Below are 16,288 nucleotides of genomic sequence, written 5' to 3'. Positions count from 1 at the left end.
AATGTTACTTGGTCAGAATGTTACTCTCAATTAAATTTTGGATTAATTTGAGATTGGGTCATCTGGGGTCAAAAACTAGGTCACCAGGTCAAATCAAAGGAAAAGCTTGTTAACACTCTGAAGGCCACATTTATGACTGTATCTTCATGAAACATGGTCAAAATGTTGATCTTGATGATCTCTAGGTCAAGTTTGAATCTGGGTCATGTTGGGTCAAAAACTAGGTCACCAGGTCAAATCAAAGGAAAAGCTTGTTAACACTCTAGAGGCCACATTTAAGACTGTATCTTCATGAAACTTGGTCAGAATGTTAATCTTGAAGATCTTTAGGATAGATTTCAATCTGGGTCATGTGGGGTCAAAAACTAGGTCACCAGGTCAAATCAAAGGTAACGCTTGTTAACACTCTTAAGACCTAATTTTAAGTTTGAAACTCATGGGAATTGATCAGAACGTTTGTCTTGATGACCTCTAGGTCAGGTTCGAATCTGGGTCATGTGGGGTCAAAAACTAGGTTACCAGGTCAAATCAAAGATAAAGCTTGTTAACACTCTAGAGGTAAAATTTATGACTGTATCTTCATGAAACTTGGCCAGAATGTTAATCTTGATGATCTTTAGGCCAAATTGGAATCTGGGTCATGTTGGGTGGAAACCTAGGTCACCAGGTCAAATCAAAAGAAAAGCTAGTGAACACTCTAGAGACCACATTTATGACCATATCTTTATGAAACTTGGCCAGAATGTTAATCTTAATGATCTTAAGGTTAAGATCCAAATGAAACTTCAGGTTCGAATCTGGGTCATGTGGGGTCAAAAGCTAGGTTACCAGGTCAAATCAAAGGTAAAGCTTGTTAACACTCTAGGGGTAAAATTTATGACTGTATCTTCATGAAACTTGGTCAGAATATTAATCTTGATGATCTTTAGGTCAAGTTCGAATCTGAAATGCATCAACATGTATTTACCCTTACCAAAATAATGTAGACTGATGTTATCAAATAAATGAGTGTGTGTTTTCATCTAATTTTCAATGATTAGTAAGTCCGATTTTAGTAGCAAATTAATTTGGTAAACATTGGAAGAAAATGGCGTAACTGCATAAGAGGAAATAACATTCATGTTCTAAAAATAGTAAATGGGTTGGTTTTTCCAACAATTATTTATGTGATTTTATTACCGAACAGAACTTTTCTATGAATTTCAGCTGGGAATTATTTCTTATGACTGGGCGTTTTTGCTTTCCATTGGTAAAAATTGGAGCCTAATTGGCGAAACCGCCGATATTCGGCCCCATGAGACAGGTGGAAAAGGCTTGTCTAATCTCTTATCAAAACAAACAATTAATCATGTTATCAAAATTCACCTGTGAAAAACAACACTTTCCTCCAGCTAGATGTGTGTCAAACATGTATACTACACAACGGTCGGTGACACTTTGATTTACTGTGTAAACATGTTTGGCACTCCCTGGTAATTATCAACCCAGTCATAATACTGATTTTTTTATTATTTTTTTTTGAAAAGCGGGAGAATTATGGTTTTGGTCGGGAGACGGGAGGCAACGTGAAAAAATCGGTATTTTGACCCTCCCATGCTGGAGATCACATGTATGATATTTCATGGTATCCCAAGGACTTTGAGTTTTCTGTCTTTATATTTCAGGGTGTCCCCAGAACATTGGGTTTTCTATCTTTACAATATATTTCAGGATGTCCCAGGAACTTTAATTTTTCTATCTTTACAATTATATATTTCAATATGTCCCGAGAACTTTGAGTATTCTATTATAATATATTTCAGGATGTCCCAAGAACTTTGAGTTTTCTGTCTTTTCAATACATTTCGGGATGTCCTGAAAACTGAGTTTTCTATCTTTACAATATATTTCATGGTATACAATATATTTAGGGGTGTCCCAAGAACTTTAAGTTTTCTATCTTTACTATATATTTCAGGGTGTCCCAAGAACTTTTAAGTTATCTGTCTTTACAATATATTTCATGGGGTCTCGAGAACTTGAGTTTTGTGTCTTTACAATATATTTTAGGATGTCCCAAGAATTTTGAGTTTTCTATCTTTACAATATATTTCATTGTATCCCAAGGACATTGACTTGAGTTTTCTATCTTTACAATATACAGTCGAAACTCTGTATCTCAAACTCACTTACCTCGAAATTCCGCTTAAGTCAAAGAAATTTTCAAGTCCTGTCAAATTTCCTTCTTTATATATGTAATTCAACTCCCCTTACGTCAAAATTTGACTTACCGAGACTCCGGATGTGTCGAAAGGGATTTTCAGTCCCATCAATAAAATTCAAGTGCATTTTAAACTGGGTATGTCGAAGTGAGAAAAATATGCTATAAAATTTCACACATGTCATTGTGAATGCGGTTGGTTTTTAACACATGTCCATGTTTATTGCCTAACAAGTAATCCGTGTTGCCGACGTATCAAAGGTGCGGCGATTATCAAAGTGAGATGATGTCATACTTGTTTTCACGTGCCAGAATGATAATTGTTTTCCGTAAACATTAGATTTCTTCAGCTAGCGGTCATTTGTTTTTGAGACGTTATGAAAATTGCTTTTAATTTAAACTAATGAATTAATTAGTTTAAACGGTTGGACTTTTTAATAAGGATTAATTAGAGGTAATCGTGTTGAAACTGTATAAAAAATTTACATTTTTTGGGGAAAGCATCATTCGTTCAAAAAGTCAGAGCGAAATGCTGTCACTCCTCCGCGAGAGAAACATGGTACAAAAACTTGACTCAAAAACAGTAAGGTTAGTATCATTTTAATTCTTCGAAAAACTGAAACTTTGATAAACATAAACTGTACGGAATCGTGTATGCGTAAAGTGCCGACAGCGCAGAGTATACGCATCAAGGAATCCGTAATGTGTACTAACTACTCAGTAAACAGATCATTAATTACGCATTTACATTTAGTATTTTTATCAATCGTATTTGATTTTGAAATTGAAAAGTTACTTAAATTTTTTATCTAAAAGTTGATATACAGACGTAGAATGAGAAATTAAAGAAAAATAAAAAAAATGGGTCTCTACATTATGACTGATGCGCATATGCCTGAAATGTTACCTGACGTACATGAATGTATATATTGTTTATTTCTGATTATGTTTACATGGAAATGAAATACTTTAAACTTGTAATGATTTTGTATTACGTTTTAACTTGAAGATTTATTGCAAGGTAGATATATTAATAGTGTGCCCAGTAGCAGGAGATTAATAAAGGTGTTGGAACCAAGTTTTTTTTCATCATTTCGTCCATATACGTCCCTCCTCGTAACTTGAATTTCGGTTATCTCGAACTGAAAAGCATGGTCCCTTGAAATTCAAGATACCGAGTTTCGACTGTATTTCAGGGTGTCACAAGGACTTTGACTAGAGTTTTCTATCTTTACAATATATTTCAGGGTGTCCCGGCAACTTTGAGTGTTTAGATGGGTCATGTATCTCTACAGAGTCTGTATGTGACCTTGTTCAGGACTGCCCAGGAGGAGAAGATGAATACGACTGTGGTAGTTACATTTTTGTTATCCTAAATGCTATCATATAACTTGAAATTTTGACATGAGCCACCAAAGGTTACAGGCACAGCATAGTGCTGTTTCCCATACACACTTCATGTGATGAGGTGGCTTAACATTTTACATGGGACTTGATGATGTGTGTTTTCACATTCTGTAGTTGAAAATTACAAATGCCAAAATCTATTTCAAGTTGTTTTGTTTGACAGAGTATTGTGATGCTGATGAGGTTCATTGTGGAGATGGGAACTGTATTACAGCTGATCAGGTCTGTGATGGATATAATGATTGTAACAATGGCACAGATGAGGAGGGTTGTAAGTATTCTGCTTATAGGGGATAGATATGTTAGTACTCTGTTTTTAGGGGACAGATATGTTAGTACTCTGTTTATAGAGGACAGATATGTTAGTACTCTGTTTTTAGGGGACAGATATGTTAGTACTCTGTTTTTAGGGGACAGATATGTTAGTACTCTGTTTATAAGGGACAAGTTAGGAGTGCTGTTAGTACTCTGTTTGTAGGGTAAAGATATGTTAGTACTCTGTTTATAATAAACAGATTAGGAGTGATATTAGTACTCTGTTTATAAGAGACAAGTTAGGAGTGTTGTTAGTACTCTGCTTATAGGGAACAGATATGTTACTGCTATGTTTATAGGGACAGAATGGAGAAATTTTGTTAGTACTCTGTTAGTACTCTTTAGTTTATATTAGAGTAAACAGATTAGGAGTTGTATATATAGTACTCTTTTTTGATAATGAGTACTAAGTATAGGAACTTATTTAGTACTCAATTGTATCTTTTTAGGGGACAGCTATGTTAGTACTCTGTTTGTAAGGGACGTAATGGAGGAGTGTTGTTATTAGTACTATGTTTATAAGGGACATTTATGTTAGTACTCAGTTTATACACGGGTGGTAAACGCGCAATCCAATTCCTGCTGGGAATACGCTTAAAATGGGTTGCGCAACGTCCAGTGCTGGTGTTGCGCGTAAAAATGGACCCCCCATCCAAGCATTTTTGTGATGGATGGGGGTCATTATTAGAGTATGGCCAGAGGCCAAAAAATACAAGTATATCACTTCAGTGACCCATGAAATTGTCGCACTTTAAAGGTCAAGAAAATGACCTGTCACATAACCACTGTCATAAAAAAAGCATTGACCGTGTGCACTTTTCATAATTTTTAAAGACAGTTTATGTTGTCTAGTTTAACCAAACTTTCTATGATCTATGTTCTTAATTAGTATTCTCATTCTCCTGTATTGACAACTTCACCATAAATTATTCCAAAAGAATGTTATAAAACAAAAATGCAAAGGATTTGCCAAGGGAGGGAATAATAGCACTCAAGACCTCTCTATATTTATATAAAGGAGGGTGCTTGTATATTTCGGCCTCCGGCCATACTCCAATAATGACCCCCATCCATCACAAAAATGCTTGGATGGGGGGTCCATTATTTTCGATGGCCTACGGCACTTCATATACAAGCATGTTTAAAGCAAAGACAACATAAACTGAAAAAACATTTCAATAAACGATATCAATTTATTTCAACAAGAAAAACATCTCAAATTCATCAAACATTATATCCAAAGAATGGAAAAAAGAATTGAGACATGTCAAAATTCAAAAAAGTCATTGTTTTCATTTGTAATCATACATTACACTGTCCATAAATAATTCTTCAAACATTCAATGACTACCTAAAACACATTGTTGAAAATTGTTAACACAATCATCTTTCAGATCTCTTAAATAGAACTTTTTAAAAAATTTTGCTGATGACCAGTTTGCAGTAGCCAAAATGTCAGACATTTTACAGCCGGCCCTTGCTGCAGCCGAGGATGCCGCCCCACGAAAAGAATGGGCTTTGAATTGACTATCAATGCCTGCCAGAGATAGAACATTTTTTAACCAGCGTGCCATTGTACTGGTTGTAACTGCTTTATGTGTTATGTAAGAAATAAATAATTGATTGTCTTTTCTTAACTTTCTTGTACACTTAATATAACATTTCAATGTCCTAACTGGACATAGAGAAGCTTTACCATAAGCTTTAATTTGTAACACAAAATTTTGTCCTGGTTTACTATTTTTCAATTGATCTCCACAATTGAAATAAACTGTCTCTTCTTTAACACACATCTTAGTAATGTCTAAAGCCTTCAGAGTCTGAGCCCTTGCTGCTGAACACAAAGTTATCAAAGCCACCAGTTTAAACGTTAATATTTTTAAAGATAAACTATCTAGAGGCATCCATTTTGCCAGAATGTTAAGCACTTTGTTAACGTCCCATGTTGTCACATATCTCGGTTTTGGAGCAAGTTCCACAAAAAGACCTTTCAAAAATCTATTTAAACGATTAAAGTTCAAGTTGTGAGTAGGATCTAACAATCTAGCTGTTTCTAAAATGACTGTTTTGTGTAAAGTTATGACACTATAGGACTTTTTCATATGTCTCAAATAGACAAGGTATGCAATCACGTCGTTTTCAGATGGTCTAATGGAATTACACAACCTGAGACTACACCAACTGTTCCATTTGCACCATGCGGAGGAATACTGTTTCTTAGTTTCTGGTTTCCAACTCCCGAGAATTGAACTGATAGCGTCTTTTGGAATTCCAAGATTTTGTAACTGTTCCCAGATACTACTGCTCCAAGTAACTGCAACTGTCTTCCCATCGGATGTGTTCTGTTGTTGTGTACAAGTGTTAAGAGATCCTTGTGTCTCGGCAGCCTAATGGGAATAGAAATAAGACATTCTAACAAGAGCGGAAACCATGTTTGATTTGTCCAGAAAGGACATATAATCAAAGCTTGATCAACCTCATCTTCTTTGATCTTATTCAATACCATCCCAAGAAGTCTGAAAGGTGGAAAAATATATGGTTTCCACTTTGACCAATCTAAAAGAAAAGCATTGGTACATACAGCATCAGGATCAGGTGTTCAGGCAACATACTTCTGTACCTGTTTATTTAAACGAGAAGCAAATAAGTCAATATTAGGCTGCATTAATTGAGCAAATAACCTCTGTGTTATTGCAGGTTTCAGCATCCATTCTGTAGATTCTGAAAAATTTCTGGATGAAAAATCAGCCATAATATTGTGTGTACCTGGTAAATGAAAAGCTGTGATATAAATGTTTCTCTTTATACACCATTCCCATATTTCCTTAGCCAATTTGTCCATGCTTTTCGAGTGCATTCCACCCATATTGTTAATATATGAAATTGCTGTAGTGTTATCACTTTGTATGGCAACATGAACATTTGTGTAATCTGACAACCAGGTCTTCAAGGCAAGAAAAATTGCAAGCAACTCAAGGTAACTGATGTGAAATATTGATTCTTTAGAGGACCAACGACCACCTGCAGACCATTTCATATCAACAAAATATGAACCATACCCTGAACAGGAAGCGTCTGTTTGTATGGTTAAAGAAAGGTGATCTTCTCTACATTTTCTTGCCATTTTTAGCTCACCTGTCACTTAGTGACAAGGTGAGGTTTTGTGATCACCCTTCGTCTGTGCGTCCGTGCATCTTGTGTGTCCGTGCGTCAACAATTTCGTGTCTGCACGATAGTGGTTTCGTTTATGATTTTATTTTAACCAAACTTGCACACAACTTGTATCACCATAAGATCACAGTTCCTTTCTTGAACCGGCCAGATCCCATTATGGGTTACACAGTTATGGCCCCTTAAAGGGCCAAAATTAGCTATTTTGACCTTGTCTGCACAATAGCAGCTCCATTTATGATTTAATTTTTACCAAACTTGCACACAACTTGTATCACCATAAGATCTTGGTTCCTTTCTTAAATTTAACTGGCCAGATCCCATTATGGGTTCTAGAGTTATGCGCCTGGAAAGGGCCAGAATTCAATATTCTTACCATTTTGGTCTGCACGATATGCAGCTTCAATTTATTTGATTTGAATTTCCTCAACTTGATCAAAATGTGTCACCATTAAGATTTGGTTCCTTTCTTGTAATGCGGCCAGATCCATAATGGGTTTCAGAGTTACGCCCCTTAAAGGCAAAAATTAGTATTTTGACCTTGTTGCACAATAGCAAGCTTCATTTATGATTGATTAACAAATTGCATTAAAACTTGTATCACCACAAGATTTGGTTACTTTCTTGACTGGCCAGATCCTTCTCTGGGTTCCAGAGTTAGGCCTTAAAGGTCAAAATTGGCTATTTTGGCTTTCTGACATAAGAGCTTTCATTTTGGTTTTTTGATAATTCAAATATCTTCAGAACATAATCTTGGATTCATGAAAATCAGATCCAAGTGTAGGTTCCGAGTTTTAATCTGTTACTCCTGATTGTAATCAATGGATTTATTCGGTAGTACTATAGGACTTATTGAAATTTCATTATTGTCATTAGTTGGACTGAGCAATGAGGGTAGATATATGGATGATTTTATGTCAATTACTCCTTTTTCAATTAAAATGAGATTCTCGTTACTAATGAAGTATGATCTGAAATTTATTTTGTCAACAGATTTTGGCGATCTTTTGTAACTACAATCATTTTTTTTAATTACTTCCCTTACGTTATTAAATAGTGTTTTAGTACTTTTATTTTGGCCGTAGGGAAACCGGACCTACTTATTTCTGTGGTACAACATGGATGGTACCTCCAATGTTTAGGTGTATTTTGACATATCTGTACCTTGTAAGAATTTTTTTTTCTTTTTGTTTAATTTCTTCCCTTTGTTGTTCCTGTCCTTTGGACTTAGATATTTTTTCTGAGGACCTTCTTGTCCTTAAGTGCAAAGATAACAAGTGAGCGATATAGGGCCATCATGGCCCTCTTGTTTGATTCAACATTCTGTAACCACCAGTTTACTTCATGTAATGCGTCTTGATCGAGTTCCATAATTGACTCAAAATCTGAGGAAGGATGTAGTGCCTCCACTTTGCAACGTTCTAAAGTTCTATAATGTAGAGGGCCTTCCAAAATAGCAAAAAATGTACTAATGACTAAACCAATAAATGATGCTAATTCTCGCACCTTGACTACTTTTTTAGAAAGCAGCTGTTGAGCAAATTTCTTCACTTTTTGAACTTTTTTCTCAGGCAAAAATACCATGAACAAAACAGAGTCAATTATGTACCCAAAATAGACTATTCTCTGAGTGGGTTCTTTCATCGACTTATCTTCATTGATAACAAAGCCTAAAGAACTCAATTTATCATTCATCAGTTCCATATTGTTTTTGCATATTGTTTTGTCACCATTCATATTAATACTGTCATCAATATAATATGAGCATCTTATGCCAATTTTCCGGAAAAAAGCATATACCGGTTTTAGTATTTTTGTAAAACAATATGGAGCTGAACTGAGACCAAAACAAAGACATACAAAACAATAAAGTTGATTCCTCCATTCAAATTTTAGAAACTTGTAGTAGTTATGATCAATAGGAATAGACCAATAGGCTTTTTTCAAATCTAGACTTGTGAAGAAATCATTAGGTTGTACTAATTCAAGTACAAAGTTGAAAGTTTCTTGTCTGAATTTCATAATGTACATACTGAATAAAAAAAAATTGACGGGCATCATTGCAGTATTTTTAGCTCACCTGAGCAATGCTCAGGTGAGTTTTTCTGATCGCTCGATGTCAGGCGTCTGTCGTCTGTCTGTCAACATTTAGCTTGTGTATGCGATAGAGGCTGTATTTTTCAATTGACCTTCATGAATATTGGTCAGAATGATAACCTTGATGAAATCTAGGCCAAGTTTGAAAATGGGTCATCTGGAATCAAAAACTAGGTCACTAGGTCAAATCAAAGAAAAACCTTGTTTATGCAATAGAGGCTGTTTTTTTTTCAATTGATCTTCATGAATATTGGTCAGAATGATTGCCTTGATGAAATCTAGGCCGAGTTCAAAAATGAGTCATCTGGGGTCAAAAACTAGGTCACTAGGTCAAATCAAAGAAAAACCTTGTATATGCGATAGAGGCTTTATTTTTCAATTGATCTTCATGAATATTGGTCAGAATGATTGCCTTGATGAAATCTAGGCCGAGTTCGAAAATGGGTCATCTCTGGTCAAAAACTTCGTCACTAGGTCAAATCAAAGAAAAACCTTGTGTATGCGATAGAGGCTGTATTTTTCAGTTGATCTTCATGAATATTGGTCAGAATGATTGCCTTGATGAAATCTAGGCCAAGTTCGAAAATGGGTCATCTGGGGTCAAAAACTAGGTCACTAGGTCAAATCAAAGAAAAACATTATGTATGCGATAGAGGCTGTATTTTTCAATTGATCTTCATGTATATTGGTCAGAATGATTGCCTTGATGAAATCTAGGCCAAGATCGAAAATGGGTCATCTTGGGTCAAAAACTAGGTCACTAGGTCAAATCAATGAAAAACCTTGTGTATGCGATAGAGGCTGTATTTTTCAATTGATCTTCATGAATATTGGTCAGAATGATTGCCTTGATGAAATCTAGGCCGAGTTCGAAAATGGGTCATCTTGGGTCAAAAACTAGGTCACTAGGTCAAATCAAAGAAAAACCATGTGTATGCGATAGAGGCTGTATTTTTCAATTGATCTTCATGAATATTGGTCAGAATGATTGCCTTGATGAAATCTAGGCCAAATTTGAAAATGGGTCATCTCGAGTCAAAAACAAAGTCACTAGGTCAGGTCAAAGAAAAACCTTGTGTATGCGATAGAGGCTGTATTTTTCAATTGATCTTCATGAATATTGGTGAGAATGATAACCTTGATGAAATCTAGGCAAAGTTCGAAAATGGATCATCTCGCATCAAAAACTAGGTCACTAGGTCAAATTAAAGAAAAACCTTGTGTATGCATTAAAGGCAAAAAATTTTCAACTGATCTTCATGAATTTTTGTCTGAGTGGTTGCCTTGATGAAATCTAGGTCACATTACAATATGGGTAGTCTTGGGTCAAAAGCTAGGTCACTAGGTCAAATCAAAGAAAAACCTTGTGTATGTGATAGAGGCTGTATTTTTCAATTGGTCTTCATGAAATTTGGTCAGAATGATTGCCTTGATAAAATCTAGGTCAGTTTCGAATATGGGGCTTCTGGGGTCAAAGAGAAGATCACTAGGTCAAATCAAAGGAAAAGCTTGTATATGCGATAGAGGCTATATTTTCCAACTGATCTTCCTGAAATTAATCCAGAATGATTACCTTGATGAAATCTGGGTCAAGTTCGAATATGGGTCATCTAAGATCAAAAAGCAGGTCACTAGGTCAAATCAAAGAAAAACTTTGTGTATGCAATAGAGGCTGTATTTTTCAACTGATCTTCATGAAATTTGGTCAGAATGATAGCCTTAATGAAATCTAGGTCAAGTTCGAATATGGGTCATCTGGGGTCAAAAACTAGGTCACTAGGTCAAATCAAAGAAAATACTTATTTATACTCAATATTTTTGCTCCAGTTTTAATGATAATTGGTCAGAATATATTTTTCCATGAAATCACTAGGTCAGACATGTTTACACAGTTTAATATGTTGTTTTATGGTGTGTTTCTCAGGTGAGCGACCTAGGGCCATCTTGACCCTCTTGTTTAAGACATAATTATTATTTAACGTGTGATATGTTTTAATATCATTTTTTGACTTAAGAAATATAGCAACAGTGCCATTGTAATGAATTTACTCACAGGTTGCGATTAATTCTCTGTGATTCCAGCAGGTATGCAGATTTTGATTCCATACCTCATGTTTTTATTTCGATGTAAATGAGATGTGGAACCAAAATTTGTAGTCCTGTTTGGTGCCATATAACCTATACTGTGTTGGTGCGCCGTAAAACCCAAATAAATAAATAAATTAATTCATAAAATGATTTTCATTTCCGTACGCCGAATCCTGTCTTTATTCTACGTTTTCCGGAAAAATGACGTTACGCCATCACTTTCGGTTTATCAAATGTGCAGAACTACCTTAAGTAAGATAGTATTTTTTTGTTAAAAGCTGAATGAAAGCAGGATTGATAAGTATAAACTCAATTCCTTATGAAAATACATACATGATATATTTAATAGGTATATAACATTACTTATTCACTTCTTGATATATTATATACATGTTTCTTGAATGTAATTAAAATAATTTCTCTTAAAATGGTATGCAATAATAGATCATTTTTGTTTATGTTATTTTAATATGTCTTTATCTTTCTTAGAATAGCAATACAGTATCTGTAAAAATGTATAAAAAAAATTACAAACCCTCAAAATATCCAGCCTGTGGTGTATAGACCTTCCTGGAAAATCCCTTAACTTTTTAATGCCATTGCATCAGGCCAAAAATTCCTCAGTGGTTGATCTTTAAAATGAAAAGTAAAATACTGAAAAAGGCTGAAATGTAAGATAAAAATGGCCTGGGCAGTTAGCTCAGTATATAGAGCACAAATACTTCTATCCAAAGAGTAATACTAGGTTTGAATCCCTGGAAAGACTTTCAAAACAAAATGTATCTAAAGTTTATTCATTTTACATTTAGTGGTTGTCAGTAACTTGCCAAGAACAGTACAAATGGCGGGGAATCCAGAATCATGGCAAATGTAACGTACATGAAAAGCTTTGGAAAAACTGTCTCACACCAAGTAAAAACAATATTTATGCCTTGTAGAAGTTTTATGTATGGATTGATTTGACGAATTGTAAGTAAGAAATAAGTGATTGAAGCTGACAATAGATGTGTTTCAACTGTTCCTGATCAATCAGATTCATAACATGGCTATATAAAATGAATACAGTAGGACTTTAAATTATGTAACTAAAAACTGTGACTGACTGTTGTGTTTTTGTCTAGCACGATTGCATAGAATCTGCTTGTCTAGCATACTGATTCTACTAATACTTCATGACAGATTTAGTTAATAATATAGTCTATAACATAGTGACACTTAAATATGAATTGCCCTACCTCCGAACTGTCATTAGTGTCATAAACGTAAAACGTTCAATATCCGGGCTATTTTGGAATATATCGGGCAAAACAGTCGATATAAATGCAAATAATATTTTTAAACCTTGCATATCGCATAAATACTTACTTACCTGAAAATTCGCTGTCATTCTTAAATCATTGAAATAAATAATCAAATATCTATTTTTTGGTAGTTTCACTTTCTCCACAACCTTCCATGTTTACAGTACAAATGGCGTGTCGATTCAAAGGGCGATAAATTATCAATCATTTAATTAAAGAAACGACATTGCAAAACACAGAAATGTTAAAATATATAAAAGTTTGATAAATACCGCTTGTCACGTCATTTATTTCTTGTGGCAAGGTAGAGTTTTATTGAAAACAAAAATGCATTAAATGCCGCGAACACGTGGCAAAGTCCACCATTTTTTGTGACGTAACTTTAATCGAGGTTTTCTCAAATGACGTAATGTCGAATTTGGACCCAAGATGTCATGGTGCGTCACATATATCGACCCAGCTCATTACCGTGTTTTGAAAAACACCCGCTTGGTGTGATTTTAAGTAATACTAACTATGCACTTAATAAAATGTTTTGTCAAAATCATTCCAAATGAAATGGGCACAAATAACGCCACACTTGAATTATTTCGAGGTCTGCAAAATGACCTTCCTACAACTATAGCGCAAAAGTAAAATTTAAGATAGACCAGTGAAGGTAATAATAATTTAAAAGCTGCAATTTCTAATTAATTTAAGCAAAATACGTACTTATAAATGCAAGTCTTTAACAGCTTTAAAATAACAGTGCTTATGTTCATATAATTCTTTAGGCAAACTATGTTTATTTAAGTTATAATTTTGTTAAAATGATACTATCTTGGTAGGAAAATAACATTCTAAAATACTTAAATCGCAAATCTGACATGACCTCGAAATTGTATGAATGATCAGCTGGTTAAGTCTTGAACTCCCAGTTTGTATACATACATGAGACAAATACAAGATTCAAAGAAAACATTACATAATATTATAGTCCCGCAAATACGAAGCAACACATTGACACTGTTTTAATTGAGAAAACTATTTATAGATATTCAAGCACCATTTTAAGGTTAAAATAGGTCAGATTATGTCATTCAGAGAAGCGTGTCGCTAAGTGTAATTGCTGTAAACACATAATGCTTGCTTGACCATTTATTCGTAATGGATAACCAGTTACTCTTAACTGGATTACACGTGAGGAATTAAAGAGATAAACACCTAAAATGATCTTACTGAGTTATTTAGGAAGAACTCCACGCCAAGGAAACCATCCAAGTAATGTAAAAGATGCCTTGACTTCATTTATTTAATGCAAAATTTGAGAAAAATACAGGACTTCATTTAATAAGTTGCGACACACATTATGCATTCTACAACTGCTAAGCAAGCACTTCTTTTTCTAACATGGGATGAAAGATGATTTTTTCAGCTACAATTTAAGTCCAACTTTAATAAAATTGAGCATTCAAAAGTTTGCTAACCCTGTATGTAAACAACAGAACGTTACCCGTCAATCAGTTCCAATCTCATATCTATTTATAGATCTTTGTGCTATATGGGGGTCATCTCAAAGTAGTTTTTAACTGTCATTTTTGACAGTCTAGCGCTGTTATCACTGGCCACTCAATTCGTAATTTCATGTAGTAATGGTCTGGAGTGAAATAAAACAACATGATAAAACTAACGATTTTATAACTTACATTTATTTCATATTACTCGAAATAAAATAAGAACATGTACCATTCTTTGTCTTTTTATTTACCTCATTGTTATACTGTTAAATGTTTTAAGATCATATAACGTAACACATTATGAGGAACAAATGACTTAAACGTCTTGATTTCTAAATTAATATATTCTACTTATTTAATATATTCTGCTATGGTAAATGCATCAATAGATCTGAGATAACATTGAAAAGTTAAGTTGGCATGTTTTGGCCACTATCTTCAAGCGAGAGGAGACCAGGCGCAAGCATGAGACAACACACGATGTGATGACCCCCTAAAAACCGCAGACGGCACCCAGCACACGGACCACACCCGAATGTATGACAGTAGACCTCAGCTCACCACTGCTCCACACCAAAACGATGCCATGAAGCAAGTCAAGGGGTACTGCCAAACACTCAGTGCTAGAAAGCTGCCTGATATATGTCTAAAACAAGAACGACATTATAGGCATTATTGTCCACGAAAACTGCACACGTTAAATATTCATGAGACAGCCCAATGCTTCAGCTAGTAAAACTAAAAAACGGACTGACTGGGCCTACCACACAAAACACCAACTGATGCACACCAGACACTTCACCTTGCAAGAAGCAACGCAACATAGGCATCACCAACATTATAGTGAAGCATTACAGACAACGGAATGCAACCAGGGCCTCACCAGTACCATTGTGATGCATTACAGACACTTCATATCGCAAGAAACAACGCAACATAGGCATCACCAACACTATAGTGAAGCATTACAGACAACGGAATGCAACCAGGGCCTCACCAGTACCATTGTGATGCATTACAGACACTTCATATCGCAAGAAACAATGCAACATAGGCATCACCAACACTATAGTGAAGCATTACAGACAACGGAATGCAACCAGGGCCTCACCAGTACCATTGTGATGCATTACAGACACTTCATATCGCAAGAAACAATACAACATAGGCATCACCAACACTTTATCACCAACACTATAGTGAAGCACTACAGACAACGGAATGCAACCTGGGCCTCACCAGTACCATTGTGATGCATTACAGACACTTCATATCGCAAGAAACAATGCAACATAGGCATCACCAACACTATAGTGAAGCACTACAGACAACGGAATGCAACCAGGGCCTCACCAGTACCATTGTGATGCATTACAGACACTTCATATCGCAAGAAACAATGCAACATAGGCATCACCAACACTATATCACCAACACTATAGTGAAGCACTACAGACAACGGAATGCAACCAGGGCCTCACCAGTACCACTGTGATGCATTACAGACACTTCATATCGCAAGAAACAATGCAACATAGGCATCACCGACACTACAGTGAAGCACTACAGACAACGGAATGCAACCTGAGCTCACCAGTACCATAGTGATGCATTACAGACACTTCTTTTCACAAAACAATCTAGGCATCGCCAGTGATGCACCACAGACGAAGTGTCTTCACTTAGCAAAAACGCAACACAACCTAGGCTTCACCAAAACTGTAGTTATTCACTACAGAAGCTACTCTACGCAAAAGGTAAAGCAACCTAGGCATCACCAGAACTTATAGTGGTGCACTACAACCACTTCACAAGCAAGCAACGCAATGCAATCTAGGACTCGCCAGTACTATAAGGACGAAATCCTAGTGACCCGAAGCAACTTCAGGTCGACCAACCTTAAATAGCAAAGTGCATCTTTTGCAATGAACAACCTTTGGTGTACTGTTTAAGACAACAGTGTCTTTGTGGTAGGCCCCGATAAAGGCATACATAGTTTCACAAAACTGAGCGGACCGTGTCCATAACTGAAAGACGACAACGCTAATTACACTGAACTGTTCCAAATAAAATTCATCACACCAAACGCATAGATATATCTCTAGTTCGGCGTCTACCGTATAAATCACCACAGAACAATGAAAAACACCCAACTGGTTATTGTTTAACTCGATATCTCGGCTGATCCCCTCTATTCAACATTATATGAGCGA

General features: G+C 35.5%; 1 protein-coding gene across 6 annotated transcripts in view; it reads left to right on the top strand.

Moving 5' to 3' along the window:
- The window catches only part of LOC123527381 (low-density lipoprotein receptor-related protein 2-like), a 189,010-nt gene that overhangs the window by 86,055 nt on the left and 86,667 nt on the right, over window positions 1-16,288 (top strand). For all 6 annotated transcript variants that reach the window (XR_008367061.1, XM_045306784.2, XM_045306782.2 and 3 more), the window contains exons 10-11: window positions 3,448-3,552; window positions 3,771-3,878. Coding sequence is in view for 5 of the 6 variants with exons in the window: in XM_045306784.2 (XP_045162719.1) it covers window positions 3,448-3,552; window positions 3,771-3,878 (213 nt within the window). In the remaining variant the exon portion in view is untranslated. The remainder of the gene's footprint in view (window positions 1-3,447; window positions 3,553-3,770; window positions 3,879-16,288) is intronic.

The sequence above is a fragment of the Mercenaria mercenaria genome, chromosome 14, assembly GCF_021730395.1.
Source record: "Mercenaria mercenaria strain notata chromosome 14, MADL_Memer_1, whole genome shotgun sequence".
Classification (NCBI taxonomy): domain Eukaryota; kingdom Metazoa; phylum Mollusca; class Bivalvia; order Venerida; family Veneridae; genus Mercenaria; species Mercenaria mercenaria.
This window is presented reverse-complemented; position numbering and strand designations above follow the sequence as displayed.